Source organism: Bos grunniens, chromosome 24, assembly GCF_055505025.1.
Source record: "Bos grunniens cultivar Pamir isolate PY7600 chromosome 24, Bosgru_T2T1.0, whole genome shotgun sequence".
Taxonomy (NCBI): Eukaryota; Metazoa; Chordata; class Mammalia; order Artiodactyla; family Bovidae; genus Bos; species Bos grunniens.
In genome coordinates this window covers 55815327-55831166 of record NC_141188.1, presented here as the reverse complement: position 1 = coordinate 55831166, position 15840 = coordinate 55815327, and the positions used below count along the sequence as shown (strand labels likewise).

General features: G+C 39.5%; 1 protein-coding gene across 7 annotated transcripts in view; it reads right to left on the bottom strand.

The window, feature by feature from the left end:
* Positions 1-15840, bottom strand: part of RAB27B (RAB27B, member RAS oncogene family) — a 178360-nt gene that overhangs the window by 12092 nt on the left and 150428 nt on the right. For 3 of the 7 annotated variants that reach the window (XM_086372448.1, XM_086372444.1, XM_086372447.1), the window contains 2 exons: positions 6644-6818; positions 4579-4664 (listed from right to left, as the gene is read on the bottom strand). In XM_086372448.1, coding sequence (XP_086228574.1) covers positions 4579-4664; positions 6644-6796 — 239 coding nt within the window. In that variant the 5' untranslated portion in view covers positions 6797-6818. Of the gene's footprint in view, positions 1-4578; positions 4665-6643; positions 6819-9089; positions 9166-11614; positions 11830-12740; positions 12872-15840 lie in introns of those variants that run through there. The other 4 variants (XM_086372446.1, XM_086372449.1, XM_086372445.1 and 1 more) reach the window with 4 other exon arrangements.

Below are 15840 nucleotides of genomic sequence, written 5' to 3'. Positions count from 1 at the left end.
TGAGATCCACTTCAATGTGTGCAATGGGCCAAACCGGAGATGACACATGGGGCCCAGAGAAGCTTTGGGTTATACTGATAAAGAAGTGAAGCTGGCAACTGGTTTTAAGAAAGACACATGACTCTCAACAGAGAAGCAGATCCTATCCTAAATGTCCTCCTAATTTTTTGGTCACCTATTTTGGCCTATTTGTAGATTCTTGGGCTTCCTCTGGGTTCTATTCTTGATCCCTTCATCCTCTACGTACATTCACTGAGTTATTTAGTCTACACTGCTGGCTCAGTTATCCTGGTGTATATGTTGAACCCAAGTTTATAGGTCCAGATCTCTCCTGCCGTGCTTTTTGTATGCCCAATTACTTGTTGGGTATTTCCACTTGGAGGAAACTAAGGTACCAGCAACTTTACATATTTGAAAGCAAACTCACCTCCCTCTGATTTTTCTATCAATGGCATCACCATCCTCCCTGGGTGCCACAGCCTCCTTCTCCTTCACCTGTTATATACAAGCAATCAACAAATATCTCCTGACCCTCTCATTTCTCTCCACGTACCCTGCCACTACTCCAGTTTCGAGGCCATTATCTTCCACCAGGATAATTTCAACAGCGTTCTCAACAGGCTTCCTGTCTCCAGTGTTGTTTGGGTCCTCTTGTTCCCCGATTTCTTCCTATTGATTCTATAAATCCTCTGCTAAAAATGTTAGATGATGAAACCTGGCTCTAAAGATAATGACTGAACTTTTCAGTAATCCGCCAAGGCTCTGCATGAACTGACCCTTGCTCCTCTATCCAGCTTTATCTCCTGACTACCCACAGGCATGCTGAGCTTCTTTAAGTTCTTAGAAAGTTCACTCTCTCCCCTGGGCTTTCACCCACGCTGTTATTCCTGTGGGTGACCTTGCCTTCAGGCTTCCTTTACCTCCCACCCCGTTCGCCAGGAAAAGGTTCACTCATACATTGTGTATGAGTATATATATTTATATATAGAAGTACCACTTCCCCAGACTCCCCAACACCGCCATCTGGGTTATGGACTCCTCCTGGTGCATCTGACAGCCACCAGCCACTCTTTGTTTTCCTGTTACTGTCCTGAAGCTTTATTGCAATTGTTGATTTGTCCAAATCCCATCCTATACAGGAACCTTCAAGAGAAAAGAAGCTGTGTTTTTAACTCGCTATCCATTGTGTTTTCATGACTCTGAAATATTTTTTTGATGATTAAGTGTTTGCCAGATTTAGAGAAAGAAACAAAGATAGAAAATAGCAAAGGATATGAAATTATTAAGGAGGTAAATGACTTCAATAGAAACAATACTTTTAATATAGAGTCACAGAAAAGAGATATTTAAGAGTATTTATTTCCAAAATAAGATTCTTTGGTAGGATATAATCATGATGATTATGAAATACCAAAAATCTTACTCAATTTTATCCTTGTGGATTTGTTCCTACCAGTCACTAGAAGCTCAGAGATTATAGTGCTTTTATTGAATGGTTGTTTCTCTCTCTGTGGGGACTATCTGTACTCACAAAACTGTCTCCTGCTTAAACCACAAGAGTGTGGCTAAGTCAGCCACAGTAGTCTGTTCTCTGGCCTCTCTTAAGTGTGTGTGTGTGTGTGTTTCTTATCTGAGGACAAATCTACTGTGCCTTACTCCCCTCTCATTAACACAGCCCATGACAGTTACTTTAAAACGTGCTTGTTGGATAGATCGCATTGGAGCAAACACTTTTGCATCCATAGCAACAGGGACAGGACAATTCCGCTCTGAGCCAGGCTCACACCCTGGACCACTCAACCCCAGGACCCTTGTGAGCCCCCGGAGTTTCCAGGGTCTTGTGCTCGTGCTTAGTCGCTCAGTCCTGTCCGACTCTTTGCGACCCCATGGACTGTAGCCCACCAAGCTCCTCTGTCCATGGGATTTCCCAGACAAGAACACTGGAGGGGGCTGCCATTTCCTCCTGCAGGGGATCTTCCCGACCCGGGGATTGAATCCATGTCTCCTGTGTCTCCCGCACTGGCAGGCGATTCTTCACCACTGCGCCACCAGGGAAGCCTTTCCAGGGTTTACTCCGTGAGTAATCTTATTTATTTCTAGCTCCACCCACCAACCTCATTCTGTCCCCAGAATGTGGAATGCCAGGACCCCATGAATAAACAGATCCCAGGGGCACATGATAGCTCTTTCTCCCTCACTGAGAACTAAGTCTGTGCTCTGCATCCTTTTGGTTTACATAAGGGGTATGATCTTTTTCCTCCTTCCCATAATGTGACTTTTATCAATAACCATTATCTTTCATGGGTTACAGTGCCAGATATCCTCGGGCACAGGCTTGAGGTGTGAGGCATCATTTATCTTGTTGCTTAGCTACACTTTAATATACAGAATGCAAAATTCTCAAGGGATGAATAACCTTGGTGTTACTAAGACAATCCCTAGTATTTCCATTTCTCTCCTAGAGCAGCTGTCTTAAGGGGACAGATGAGAGAAGCCTGCCATCATGCTAGGCCGACATATCATGTGCGAAGACATATGGGAACCACATTTTCTCATATTAGTTCTTCAAAAATGAATTAAATTGGTCTATAAAACATACATCTTTGTGACAACAAAACTGACATATGAACAGAGATTCCTGTGAGGAACGACTTCAGAGGAACCAGCCGCGTTGAAGGATGCGTGTAAATGGAATTCACAGTCAAAAGAGCTCACAGAGAGGGCCCGGCACCTCTCCTGGCGTTTACACTCACTGAAAGCGAGAATGTTTTGGACTCATTTCAAAGACTGAAGTGTTTACAAGCATAAACATTGTGAGACATGTGATGCAGAATTTGGAGGTATGTGCCTTCTATATATCTTCTCTGACAACCTATTGCCAATTTTTGTTTCATCTAATATTGAAAAGCTGCACTAGCTTGGGGTCTTCTGCGCTTTGAAAGCTTGGATCTCAAAGAAATGTATTTTCTTCAAATCATGGCACCGCACCCCCAGCTGTAAACAATCAACACTGCTGTCTACCGGGTGTCTCTTGTCTGGGTCACTGCACCAGAGACAAGGCTGAGGAAACAAGCATGGTCTCTGTTCTTATGAAGCTCACAATTGTGTTGGGGTGAGAAGGCCACAAGTGGATTGAAGAACAGCCGTTAGAGACAAAAATAAAAGACATGCCTTACCACAAGATGTTGTTGTTTAGTCACTAAGTCGTGTCCAGCTCTCTTGCGATCCCAGGGACTGTTGTCTGCCAGGCTCCTTTGCCCACGGGTTTTCCCAGGCAAGAATACTGGAGTAGTTTGCCACTTCCTTTTCCAGGGGAATCTTTCTGACCCAGGGATCAAACCCGTGTCTCCTGCACTGGCAGGCGAATTTTTATCACTGAGCCACCAGGGAAGTCTTATTACAAAGGTGGTATATAATTAATTAACTTATTTAATTAAAGTAACTTAAAGCATGGATGGGCTTCCCGGGTGGCACTAGTGGTAAAGAACCCACCTGCCATGCAAGAGACACAGGAGACTGGGTTCCATCCCTGGGCAGGGAAAATCCTCTGGAGGAGGGCATGATGGCAGTCCACTCCAGGACTCTTGCCTGGAGAATCCCATGAACAGAGGAGCCTGGTGGGCTACAGTCCATAGGGTCACCAAGAGTTGGACATGACCGAAGCGACTTAGCATGCATGCAGCCTCCCAAGGCATGGAAGAATAGACATTGTAAGAATTCAAGAAAGAGGGAATTTGTTTCAGATGGGGAGTTTGGAAAAGCCCCACCAGGCACGTGTAATGTGAGCCAGGCCTATTGAAAGGAGAGGCTCAGGAATGGTGGGAAAGGAATAAAACATTCCAGCTGGAGAGTGATGATGTGACCGAAATCATAGTAAAGTCAGTCAAATGGTACAGGATGCATGGCTGTGTGTAAAGACAGAAAGAGATGAAAAATATATTAACACCCTTTCCTTCAACTCACTCTTCAAGTAGCACTTGTAACGATGTTCATTTTCCACCCCAGTTCAATTAAATTCTGGATTTTTTTTTTTAATGATCACAAAGTACAAAGACAATGCATAAGAATCTTCACAGAGATTTCTGAAAATGTGATTTTTGCAATCTGCACCAAATACACAATTGCTAGTTATGGTTAATTCACTACAGATAATTTATTTTTATTTGTTGATATAGATGTCTATTTTGAAACCAGGAGGAGAGTTGCATTTCCTTACATTTTTCAAGTTCACATACCGTAGTCGTATTAAAGTGGCACATACAATACCACTTCCCAGGTGGCACTAGTGGTAAAGAAATCATCTGCCAGTTCGGGAGACATAAAAGACATGGGTTCGATCCCTGGGTTGGGAAGAGCCCCTGCCCGAGGAAACAGCAACCCACTCCAGTATTCCTGGCTGGAGAATCCCATAGTCAGAGGAGGCTGGCGGGCTACAGTCCACAGGGTCACAAAGAGTCTGACATGACTAAAGCAACTTAACACACACACACACACACACACACTGTACAAACACACACTGACATTAAAGTAAATTTTTCTAAGCTATTTGTAGCTAGAAACAAAATAATTCACTCTTACCGCTCTTGCCCTGCAGTGTCCCAAAGCTGAAGATGCACCTTAAACGCTTTCCCTGTTGGCCCATTCGGTCCCTGTGTGTTGTAAGCCTGAAAGAATACAAATGTCGTTAGTTTATGCTGCTTTGATTTTGTCAGCATTCAAATTCCCTGGGTTCACTCCGCGTATTTTTTCTCAATTATTATAGTCAAAGTTCACAGTGGAGAATAAATATTTGCTTTTTTTCTCCTAGAAGTTATCACATATACTCTCACTTTTAAATGTCAAGTGTAAGTATGGTTTTCCACAAAATTTATGCATCCTGCAAACTTAAATTAGACACCTTCTGTCATTTCCTCAAGGAAGCAGCAAACAGTCGACTGAGGACCCAAGTTCGAGGTTCGAATATCAACTTTTCATTTAACTTCATAGAATCTTACTTTCTTACTGGCAAATTGAGACCCATAATCTCCTAATTTACAGAGTTACTGCAAACTTAAGTGAAATAACACATTTGAAGGAATTTTTAAAACAGTAAAATATTTTACAAGTACTTGAGTATCTTCTACTGTGGATTGGGACTTTCAAAAAGACTTAGCCATGAAGTGCACACAGGATTGCTCAATAAGTTTACACAGGCTCTTCCAAGTCTTCCCTTTTTACCCATTTCTTCAAAGGCTCTTTTTAGAAAAGTTTAAATTTTATAGGTGATGGCTTTTTGAGTTCTTAATTTAAACCAAGTATAACAGTTTTCCGGAGAAGGCAATGGCACCCCACTCCAGTACTCTTGCTTGGAAAATCCCATGGACGGAGGAGCCTGGTGGGCTGCAGTCCATGGGGTCGCTAAGAGTCGGACACGACTGAGCGGCTTCACTTTCACTTTTCACTTTCATGCACTGGAGAAGGAAATGGCAACCCACTCCAGTGTTCTTGCCTGGAGAATCCCAGGGACGGGGGAGCCTGGTGGGCTGTTGTCTATGGGGTCGCACAGAGTCGGACACGACATAGCATAACAATTTTCATATTATCTAGCTCCCTTACTTATGGTTTAGTGAAAATATTTTCAAGGGAAAACTTTGCAAGGACTTACACCTAGATCTGTGGAGACATATGGGAAGGGAGAAGGCACACAAATACCCTGGAATGATTGGGAGCAAATTTGCTAAGACTACAGTATTGACGTTTCAGATAAGGGACAAGGACATTCTAAGAAATCATGATTTAATTTCTCAATCCTCATTTTCTTTGTTCTTTTTTATCCCCGATTCTTGAGGAATGAGTGCATTTATCTTTTAAGAAAGATTTTATTGGCGTATAGTTGCTTTACAATGTTGTACTGGTTTCTAATACGACAAATAGAGCAAAGTGAATCGGCGTTCGAGGTACGAGGGGATCGCGGACGTGAACCGGAGCCGCCGCCATCTTGGCGCCCAAGCACGCCTCGGGAGGCAGCGACGGGGGCTCAGCTCCTGGGCCTATGCTCCACGCCTCACATGTCACAATATCCTTACTCCTGTCATTAGCGTCTAGCACAGCGGAAGGAAGTGGTTGTGATTCTCACTTTAACTCTCTTATCTTGAAAAATAGCATGGGTTGGTCTCACATTCTGTTCATAAGAAGCTAGTGATTGATGGCTGAGTCTACACATAAATAAAAAGGCAGCAGGAACTCACAACGCTCATGTTCCAGCTATTTGCCAATCATCCTTTTAACCTCTTTCTTAAGCACGGGGAAATGAACACTTTGTTTTTATTGAGAAACTTAGATCAAGAGTTAATGGTTTTAGATAACGAATTCATGTTTTGAAAGATTCCTTAAGAATTCATAGAAAACACACTATATAAACCCATAAATAATTTATTTGAGTTGCTCTGTGTGCTTCTGGAGACAAGTGCCACTGGATTTTTTCTAAGCAAAACGTTATTTAGAGTTGAGACAGTAAAATATAATATTCAAATTGGATCAAAGTGACAGGTTATGAATTTCATGTGATAAAAGACACCTTGCAATGCAATAAACATATTTTCTCAATTCTTAGTTTATATATGGGAAGATCAGCAACCGGTTAACAGTATGGTTAACAACTTACCACACGTTTTTCCCGAAAGTCTATCCCGACTGTCGTGATGAACTTGGGGTTGAATTTATTGTCTGTGTATCGATAAAGAAATGTTGTCTTCCCTACCCCTGAATCTCCAAGGGCCAGGAGTTTGATCAGATAATCATAGTCCCCATCGGTCATAGTGATGGTCGTGATGGTGGGCCTGTGTTGAAGGAAAAATAAGCATTTATGATGAACACTGTTTTCTTTTGGCTTCCTTCAAAACAATGTAAATTTAGCTTTCAAAGTTATAAAATTGAGATGCCTCTATTCTGTGAAATTTTGAGTTAACTAGTTCAGAGCAGCCTCAGAACTAAGAACTCTTCCATGATTTCACTTAGTGCCTATCTTTTTACATCACGTCAGGTGAAAGGGTTAGCTTCTCAGTCGTGTCCGGCTTTTTGCGACCCCATAGAGGGCTCCTCTGTCTGTGGAATTCTCCAGGCAAGAATGCTGGGGTGGGTTGCCATTCCCTTCTCCAGGGGATCCTCCTGACCCAGGGATCGAACCCGGGTCTCCTGCATTGCAAGTAGATTCTTTACCATTTGAACCACCAGGGAAGCTCTCATGTCAGGTAATATGGAGCAAAAAGCTATGTGATACCCACCATGGATGGCCGTTGCCGAGGCAATAGTAGAACTTAAAGAGTTACAGCTTTTTTTTTAAACCAGTGTCCCTTTGGATCAGGAGTATGGTGCTCGGAAGACGAGCCACAGGGAGCAGAGAAGTACGTCCAAGAGGATGCAGGTGTGTGCAGGGAGGCTGAAATTATACATGAGTAATGGAAGGCAAAAACCTAGGGGAATATTGTGCATCTAATCCTGCAGGATGAACTTTCTGTTATGTGAATACAAAATATTCTCTCTTTAATTAAAAAAATTTAACAACGAAATGACAACCTTTAAAAACATTGATTTGAAATCATTTCAATAGCCACGTTTTAAAATCTTCTGTTTTGAAATACTGAACCCTCTGTTCTTCAGTGGCAAATCTGCTGTGTTTGGCAAATCTGCTGAATATTTTCTAGGCCTTGGAAAAAGAGGAAGAGCTATTCAGAGGCATAACTATGGTAGTTCTGCTAACGTTTCTCCTGAAGGAACATCCCTTGCCATTTCTGCCACTGCCCTAAACATCTGTCTCAGTCTTCATTTCCTCCATTGTTACAATAATTACAGGCAGTAGATGCCAAGGGTTAATGTTAAATACAGTGGTGACTCCAAAACTACTGCCACATGCTTCTGAATTACACCACCATCCACCAGACACTCGGTGCAGTGTCTGCCCTTCAGGGTGGCAAAATGATTTGCCATTTGGTACAACTGATCTGGGTTATAGAGATGGATTTGTCATATTCTATGTAGAGAAAGGCTTATGAAGATGTCCCTGGATTAGAAACATTCTCTTCTATTAGGTGATAGGGAGGAATATTCCTCCGCTTCTACAGTTTAGGAAACACTGTACTCTTCAGGACTTCTGAGGTGACCCAAATCAAATGTCAACAACAGGCTATTCCATAAAAATTGCTACATACTTCTAATCATTTTTCTACATGCAAGAAAATGATGCAATTTAAACAAAACTTTGAAAATTTTATATTGTCATTTTAGCACATGGTAAAACTAAAAGGTTTCAAGCCTTTGGATAAATAACGATGAAAAAAAATAATCATGTAGTTAGCCAGCCAGAATTCTTACATTGTTTGGAAGATTTACAATGTTTTTACACCAGAATTTTCTAAAATTTGAACCCTACTGATGCTAAATCCTAATAAACGTATTATGGGTGATGGATAGCTATTCTTTAATTAGTGAATGGTTTTTGAGCACAGGTATTTTGAGAGCTGCCAATTTATATTTCTGCATTAAAGCTTTCCTCTTATAACATCATCCTTTCTTGACTGAGTGAGACTCTCAGGGTGGATGCTTGCTGACGACGAATGCACTCTTTGCCTTTTGTAATATCTATAGAAAGTATAACCACTGCTCAGGAAGTTGTGCCTAGCAACCATCCACAACCAGCCTTCCTTGATGCGGGTGTCTCCACTATTGATGTGAAATTCTTCTTAGAAAATGTCTGCCCTGATGGACTGTGTAGCAGTGACTAGTTCTGCGTTTGGATGGTACTCAATGTCTTATCAGGACTTTTTGGTTGAAGATATTGCTGCTCCTAGTCTTTAAGCCAAATGTGTTGCTAGAGGAGATTGATGCCAAAGTTGTATAGTCCCCCCCATTTAGGTTATCACCACCACCACCACTCTGTCCTATTCTCTCTTTCCCCTCCAAACTTGCTCATGCGAAGCTCCTCCAAGGGTGATGAAGTCTGCCTGGCTGGTAGAATCAGATAAAACTGTTCATTCTCTTGGGAAAAAAACATTAAATTAAAATATTCTTAGATAGTTAAGTAATTAAAGCAAAATTTTTCCCCAGACACAAACCTTGATAATCAGAGGGAAGAAATTGAAGCTACTGGTTACCTAAATACAAGATAAAGTTGGAGGATACTGTGGTTTCCTGGAAAAATGAAAACAGAGTCAAGAAGATACATCAGCACATTTTAAAATTTTGCTTAAAGTCTACCGTGTTTTTTGCAATATTATTGGTGACAGTGTCACAAAAGGTTAAACCTTGAGCAAATCTAGTTAAATATTTTCAATATATAGTATCAGGTCCAAAGACGAAAATTATAAAATTCTTTTACAATTATGTGATTTTCTGAGTTCTAAAATACGTGATTTTATTTCAATAATCTATCCTTGGCACAGCAAATATAATACTGCAAAGAAAAATAGAAGCCTTGATAAGCCTTCTTTTTCCAAGAACTGGGCTAAAAACAAAGATCTGGGAAGGATGGAAAAGCTGACAAGTTTAGCAGTATTGTTTATTCCTGCATGATGACTGATAGTATTTGTAGTTCTATGAATCTAAAAGGGAAGAAAAAGCCAGAAGATTGTCATGCCTCAGGAAATGGGTCTGACTCCCTCCCTACATTATCTCTGTGACACAAACTATACCATATAAAATTACAAAAATTAATTACAAATTATTCTGTAGTCTAACTTTTGACATGGCATGCACACACTTAGAAGTTGAACAAAGATGCAAGATAATACAATATAACTGTACATGGTGGAACATGATTAGTTGATAAATGAGGCAAATAGTTGTGCTTTTTAGTTCCAACAAAACGATAGTTTTCATGGACTGCAAACGTCAGAGAAGCTTTTGTGGAGGAAGATGAACTTGCATTTAACCTTGCAGCATAGGGAGGAATGAGGTACGAGAGGAGATTCAGGACCATGTTAATCACCACTTACAGGATGGGACTGTCGCTCCTTGCCAACTACCTGACCTACCCTGCATTTCTGCCCTGACGCCACATGCAGTGCATAGACTGCCTGGGGTTGCCTCCCAATCGCATGCTGATTCAGAGTCAACGCCCCTAGCTAACGTGGATCAGTTCTACTGCAGCCCACACGGCATCTTTTCTTTAAGCGAAAGAAGGCGGAGATTTTGTGGCACTGAGCATAAATTCCACCTGAAATGAACACAAAACCTGGCACCGTGGAAAAAATCTATTCAGTGTCTTCAATAGACTATTAAAGAAACTGACATAGTGAGCTGGGTATAAGATAGCTTGCCTCCACGTTTCTTTTAAAAATAAATTTTATGACTCATTTTTTACTGTAGTGGGTAGCCGTTCCCTTCTCCAGGGGATCTTTCCAAGCCAGGGATCGAAACCAGCTCTGCCGCATTGCAGGCAGATTCTTTACCATCTGAACCACCAGGGAAGACCTCATTTCATACATATATACATATAATTGTTTTGGATTTAGTTTGTATTTTTTTTTTTAGTTCTTTTGTATTTAGTTTGGTTCCTCTTTTACAATTATGTGATTTTCTGAGTCCTAAAATATATGATTTTATTTCAATAATCTATCCTTGGCGCAGCAAATATAACACTCCAAAGAAAAATAAAAGCCTTGATAAGCCTTCTTTTTCCAAGAACTGGGCTAAAAAAATAAAAAGATCTGGGAAGGATCAAAAAGCTGACAAGTTTAGCAGTATTGTTTATTCCTGTGCGATGACTGACAGTATTTGTAGTTCTATGAATCTAAAAGGGAAGAAAAAGCCAGAAGATTGTCGTGCCTCAGGAAATGGGTCTGACTCCTCCCTACATTATCTCTGTGTCACAGACTACACCACAAGAGCCACAGGCCTTTTAGACACAGAAACAGCAGCGTCTTCCTCAGAGCCTTTTGTGGGACAGTGAGAGGCTGGGAGGAGTAGGGAAGAGTTCAAAACACCCATGAGGCTCTGTTTAATGAAGCATCTTAAAGGTAGAAGGAAATCTAAGTAATTATGTGGTCTAGCCTTTAGTTTGGGCTTCCCCAGTGGCTCAGTGGTAAAGTGCAATGCAGGAGACATAGGAGACGAAGGTTCAATCCCTGGGTTGGGAAGATCCCCTGGAGAAGGGTATGGCAACCCACTCCAGTATTCTTGCCTGGAGAATCCCATGGACAGAGGAGCCTGGTGGGCTACAGTCCAAGGGATTGCAGAGCTGGACACGACTGAAGTGACTGAGCACACGTGCACAGCCTTTAATTTACAGATGAGAAATCATGTGTAGGGAAGTTGCATAATTTATGGGGTGACGGTTTCTAATAGAGGAAACCCCGAGACTGCTGTTCATGATTTGAAATGGAAAGTGAGTTACAAAGGTAGAAAGTAGAAATATTTTCATTTTATAGGGGAGAGGAGCTTTCTCTGGAAACATGATTTTCATGGTCGGACTATCTCAAATGAGGTTGCCCGTTCTCTCTCTCTCTCTCTTTTGACCCTCTTATGTTTCATTCTTGTTCGACATAAATTCCATTAGCTCAGGAATTCACTTTCCTTGACCACTGCTAGAACCACAGAGTCCAGTACAGTAGTTGGTATATAGGAGGAGCTCAATACATACGTGTGTGCACGCTAAGTCACTTCAGTCCTGTCTGACTCTTCATGGCCCCATGGACTGTAGCCTCCCAGGCTCCTCTGTCCATGGAATTTCGCAAACAAGAATACTGGAATGGGTTGCCATTTCCTTCTCCAGGGGATCTTCCCGACCCAGGGATCAAACCTGGGTCCCTTTATGTCTCCTGCATCGGCAGGTGCGCTCTTTACCACTCATGCCACCTGGGAGAGGGCCAGTACATACGTGTTAGTGTGTAAGTCTATTTAAGCTTCTCACAGCCACACCAGTGTGATGATTAACAATATTTATCTTTGAATAGTTGGTGGAAGTGGTGTCTCTCCAAGTTCAGAACATGGATTCTCCTTCCTTCCTCACCTATAAAGTGAATATTTAGATGAAATAATGACCTTGTTAGTTTCCATGTCTGGCTTCCTGAGCTTATTTTTCTATTTTAAGTTGCACGAGAGTATAAAAACTTCCTCAGAACAGAATATCTTTAGAGGAACAGTTTCAAATAACCTGGGAAGAGGGAAAGTACAAAGGAACTATAATTTTTGAAAGTAAGATTTGCGTTGGCAGAGAATATATAAACTTGTCAGTTGAAGAGTTCAGAGCTCAGAGCATGGGCTCCTCCATGAGAGCGTCCATTTGTCCACCTAACACCCGGTGGCACATTCTGTTTTGCATGGTTCTGCGGTAAGACTCTGACTTCTCTAGCAAGGAGCTTAACCAACACTACAGATACGTGTTGATGACTACTACACAAACAGGCTGACCCATGCAAACTTAGCTGGTTCCATAAATAACAACTTTAAGAACATCCCGACAAGCTACGACCTTGTGATCTGAACTAATTAAACCATAAAAAACAACTTAATATCTTAAGGTACTTCGGAAAGCTTAAAATGGTAGACAAATAAAATATCACTGATATTGCTTTGCATTCAGTGTAGATGGTTTCAATAAAATAAAACTAGCAAGCATAAAACGGACAGCTGTTGAATATTTTCTCATTTATGTTTCTTTGATGGGTTTGTGTTGGCCTGCAGTAAGAGCATTTGAGGTCTGGGACTCTCCGAGCAAGCTCTTCATTATCTGAATGATAGCCTGAATGTGGTTCTCATTAACTGACCTTGAAATACAGCTTCCTATAACCACATGCATGTCCAGGATGGTAGAGTTAAATTATGGATGGCTGGAGTACTCTAGGGACCTTCAGCCTTGCATCAGTACAACAGAAGGCATGTTCTGGAAGGAAGAAAGCTGAAGGAGAGGGGGTGTAAATTAAAAACAAATAAACATTCTCTATAGTGCATTCTATAACATTTTGTTCTTTTAGCAAGGTTTACTAAAGATAATTTTTACTTCCATATTTCCTAAGGGCTATTTAGAATTAATGGATGTGAGCCTGTATGGAAGATTCAAACCAAATTGCAAACATAAATTAACATCAACTTAACTGAACAACTTTTACTTAAGTTGACAGGGGTCAATGTGTCTCCTGGAGCAATCAAATCTATTTTTAAAAAGTGCGTTCATTTTGTTTCATTCTATGGTCAAGGGATATAATATAACAGAGATAAACCAAGAATTCATTGAGCTCATGCACACTGAAAATAAAGGGTAAAAATTCTAACCCAGGTCAGCCTTAAATTGTTTTTTTTCCTCCATTGATATATCATTGTTCTCACAAACTAACCACACTTCTGAACCAATGAATACTTTTATTTCTCTAAAATTCTTTTTTCTGTAAGGTAACATTTTTCCCTTTAGTTTAATTTTGTGGTATCTTTTGAAACTGTATGGATTTCCCTTTTACTTTTTTTAATGAGAACTTCCAAACATATACAAAGTTTGAGAGAATAGTAGTGTACCCCCATATACTGAGTGCCCAGCTTCTAAATTACCGGTACATGGCCAATTTTGTTTCCTGTTTCCAAAACTCTCCCTTTACCAGATTACTTTGAAGCAAATTCCAGAGCATCATAACAATTTTTTTCATGAATAATTCAATATAAATCTGAATGTCAACTAAACACTGACATCGTGCTTACCTATAGAGAAGACTGTCAGACATTTGGCTTTCTGCATATTTGATAGTCAGAAGCCATATCCTATACTGTTCTAGCCTGTGTTTCTTTTACAATGATCAAAGTCAAGTTTCTTTTCATATGGTTAAAGGTTATTTGTATTCCTTTTTTTGTGTGAATGGAAGGTTCACATGTCTTGTTCAATTTTTAAAATGGTTTTTTTTCCTCCTATTTTTAGAAGTTCTTCATGTCTTTGGGATATTAACACTTTGCTATTTAAGTTGCAAATACTTTCCCTCATTTGTCTCTTTACTTTGCTTGTGATATTTATGCTACCCAAAAGATTTTTATTTTTGCTGTTGATGTTTGGGGGAGGAGAAATCAAATTCTGAATGGCAGGAATTCACTTGTGTGTTCTTTGGCTACTTACATGGTTTTAATTTTATGTTTAAATATCTAACTCACCTGGAATTTACCCAAAATATGTTATGAAAAGTTGATTCAAACATATTTTTATTGTTATCCAAATACAACTTATGTACAAATTCATCTTCTCATCACTGATTTAAGGAACTACTTTTGTCACAAAATAAAATTTCATACACAATTGAGTGTATTCCTAGATTATTCTTCTCTGTTCCCATCGTCTGACTGTCTCTTCATGCAGCACCAGTTTAAATGTGATTATTCATAAAATGTTTAATATCTGAAAAAGTTATCCCTTTCTTATTGTTCCTCTTTTCTTAACATCTTTACAATATTAAATTTTCTTATCCCCAAACATATGTCTTCCATGTGGTCAAGTCATCTATTGTGACTTTCAGGATGACTTTATGGTTTTTCTAATACAAATTTTGGATATTTTTGTTAAGTTCACAATGAAGTATTTTATTTTTTCATTTGCTTTTGTAAGGGATTCATCTGTTAACTTTTGCCTATTTTTGTTTTCCTGTTTTTATGAAGATTGTTGACTTCTTCATATTGATTTTATTACCCAATGCTTTGCCAAAATTCCTTACTATTTTAGTGTTTTTTCAACTCATTATTTTGAATTTTCTAGATGTACAATTATATCATTGATTAACAGATATACCTTCCTTTCAAATTTTTATGCTTCTATTTGTTTTTTCTTATCTTTTTTCATTGGCTGATGCCTCTACTATAAAGGTAAAGAATAGTAGAGATAGTAGACATCCTTGTTTCTGATTTTAGTTAGAAATTCTCTTGTGTTTTCCCATTAAGGAATATGCTGGCTGTTTTTAACATGAGTGGATATTGAATTTGTCAATTATTCTTTCTTTTTCTATTGAGATGATCTTCCGGTTTTTCTCCTTAGCTTAATTTTATTGATAGATTTCCCTACAGAGCAATACTTTACCTTTCTGAAATAAATTTCACTTGTTCAGAGTGTAATATCGGCTTTTAATGTGCTGTTGGGTTATGTCACTTACATTTTAACTTTTTATCAGTTTTAATAAGTAAGATTTATCCTGTTTTTGTAATAATCTTTGCTTTTGAGCTTTACATTGTAATCATTTCATTGAGAGGATATGAAAGTTTTCCTTCTTTTTCTGTACACTAGAGTAGTTTAAGTATTATGGAGGTTATTTGATCTTTAAATGTTTGAAAGAATTTTCATGTGAAACCATCTTGTCTGGGTGATTTGTGTGTTTTGTTTGGAGGGAGAGGATTAAATTAGTCTCTATTTCTTCTCTGGTAATTGGTCCATTTAATCCTTCTCCAGTAGGATCAGTTTTGCAAAGTTGTAATTTTGTAGAACATTAATCATTTCATCCAAAATTTCAAATGTACTTTATGGAGTTGTACAAACTACTCTCATAATGATTTTTAAAATATTCTGTTTTGATAGTCATTTTTCCACCTGACATTTCTAATTCTGTATACTTGTACTTATTTGTGTAAGGCTTTAGAAAATCAATGAAAGAAAGTACCAGTCTTATTACCTCGAGTTTATTTTAATTTTCATATTATAGCCCATTGTGCAGTAATCTTCTTTTCTACTGTCATTAAATTTCTCTTAGAATGCCCAACTCTAACCCTACTCTTTCTTTTCAACTCAAATCATATCCACACTTTCCTTGTTCATGAGTTACTACACTTCTCCAATTTTATTCTCGTTTCTCTGTGCCCAGAAGGGACAGAGAACTCTGGGGTCAAGATCCAGTAGACCTTGAAATTCTG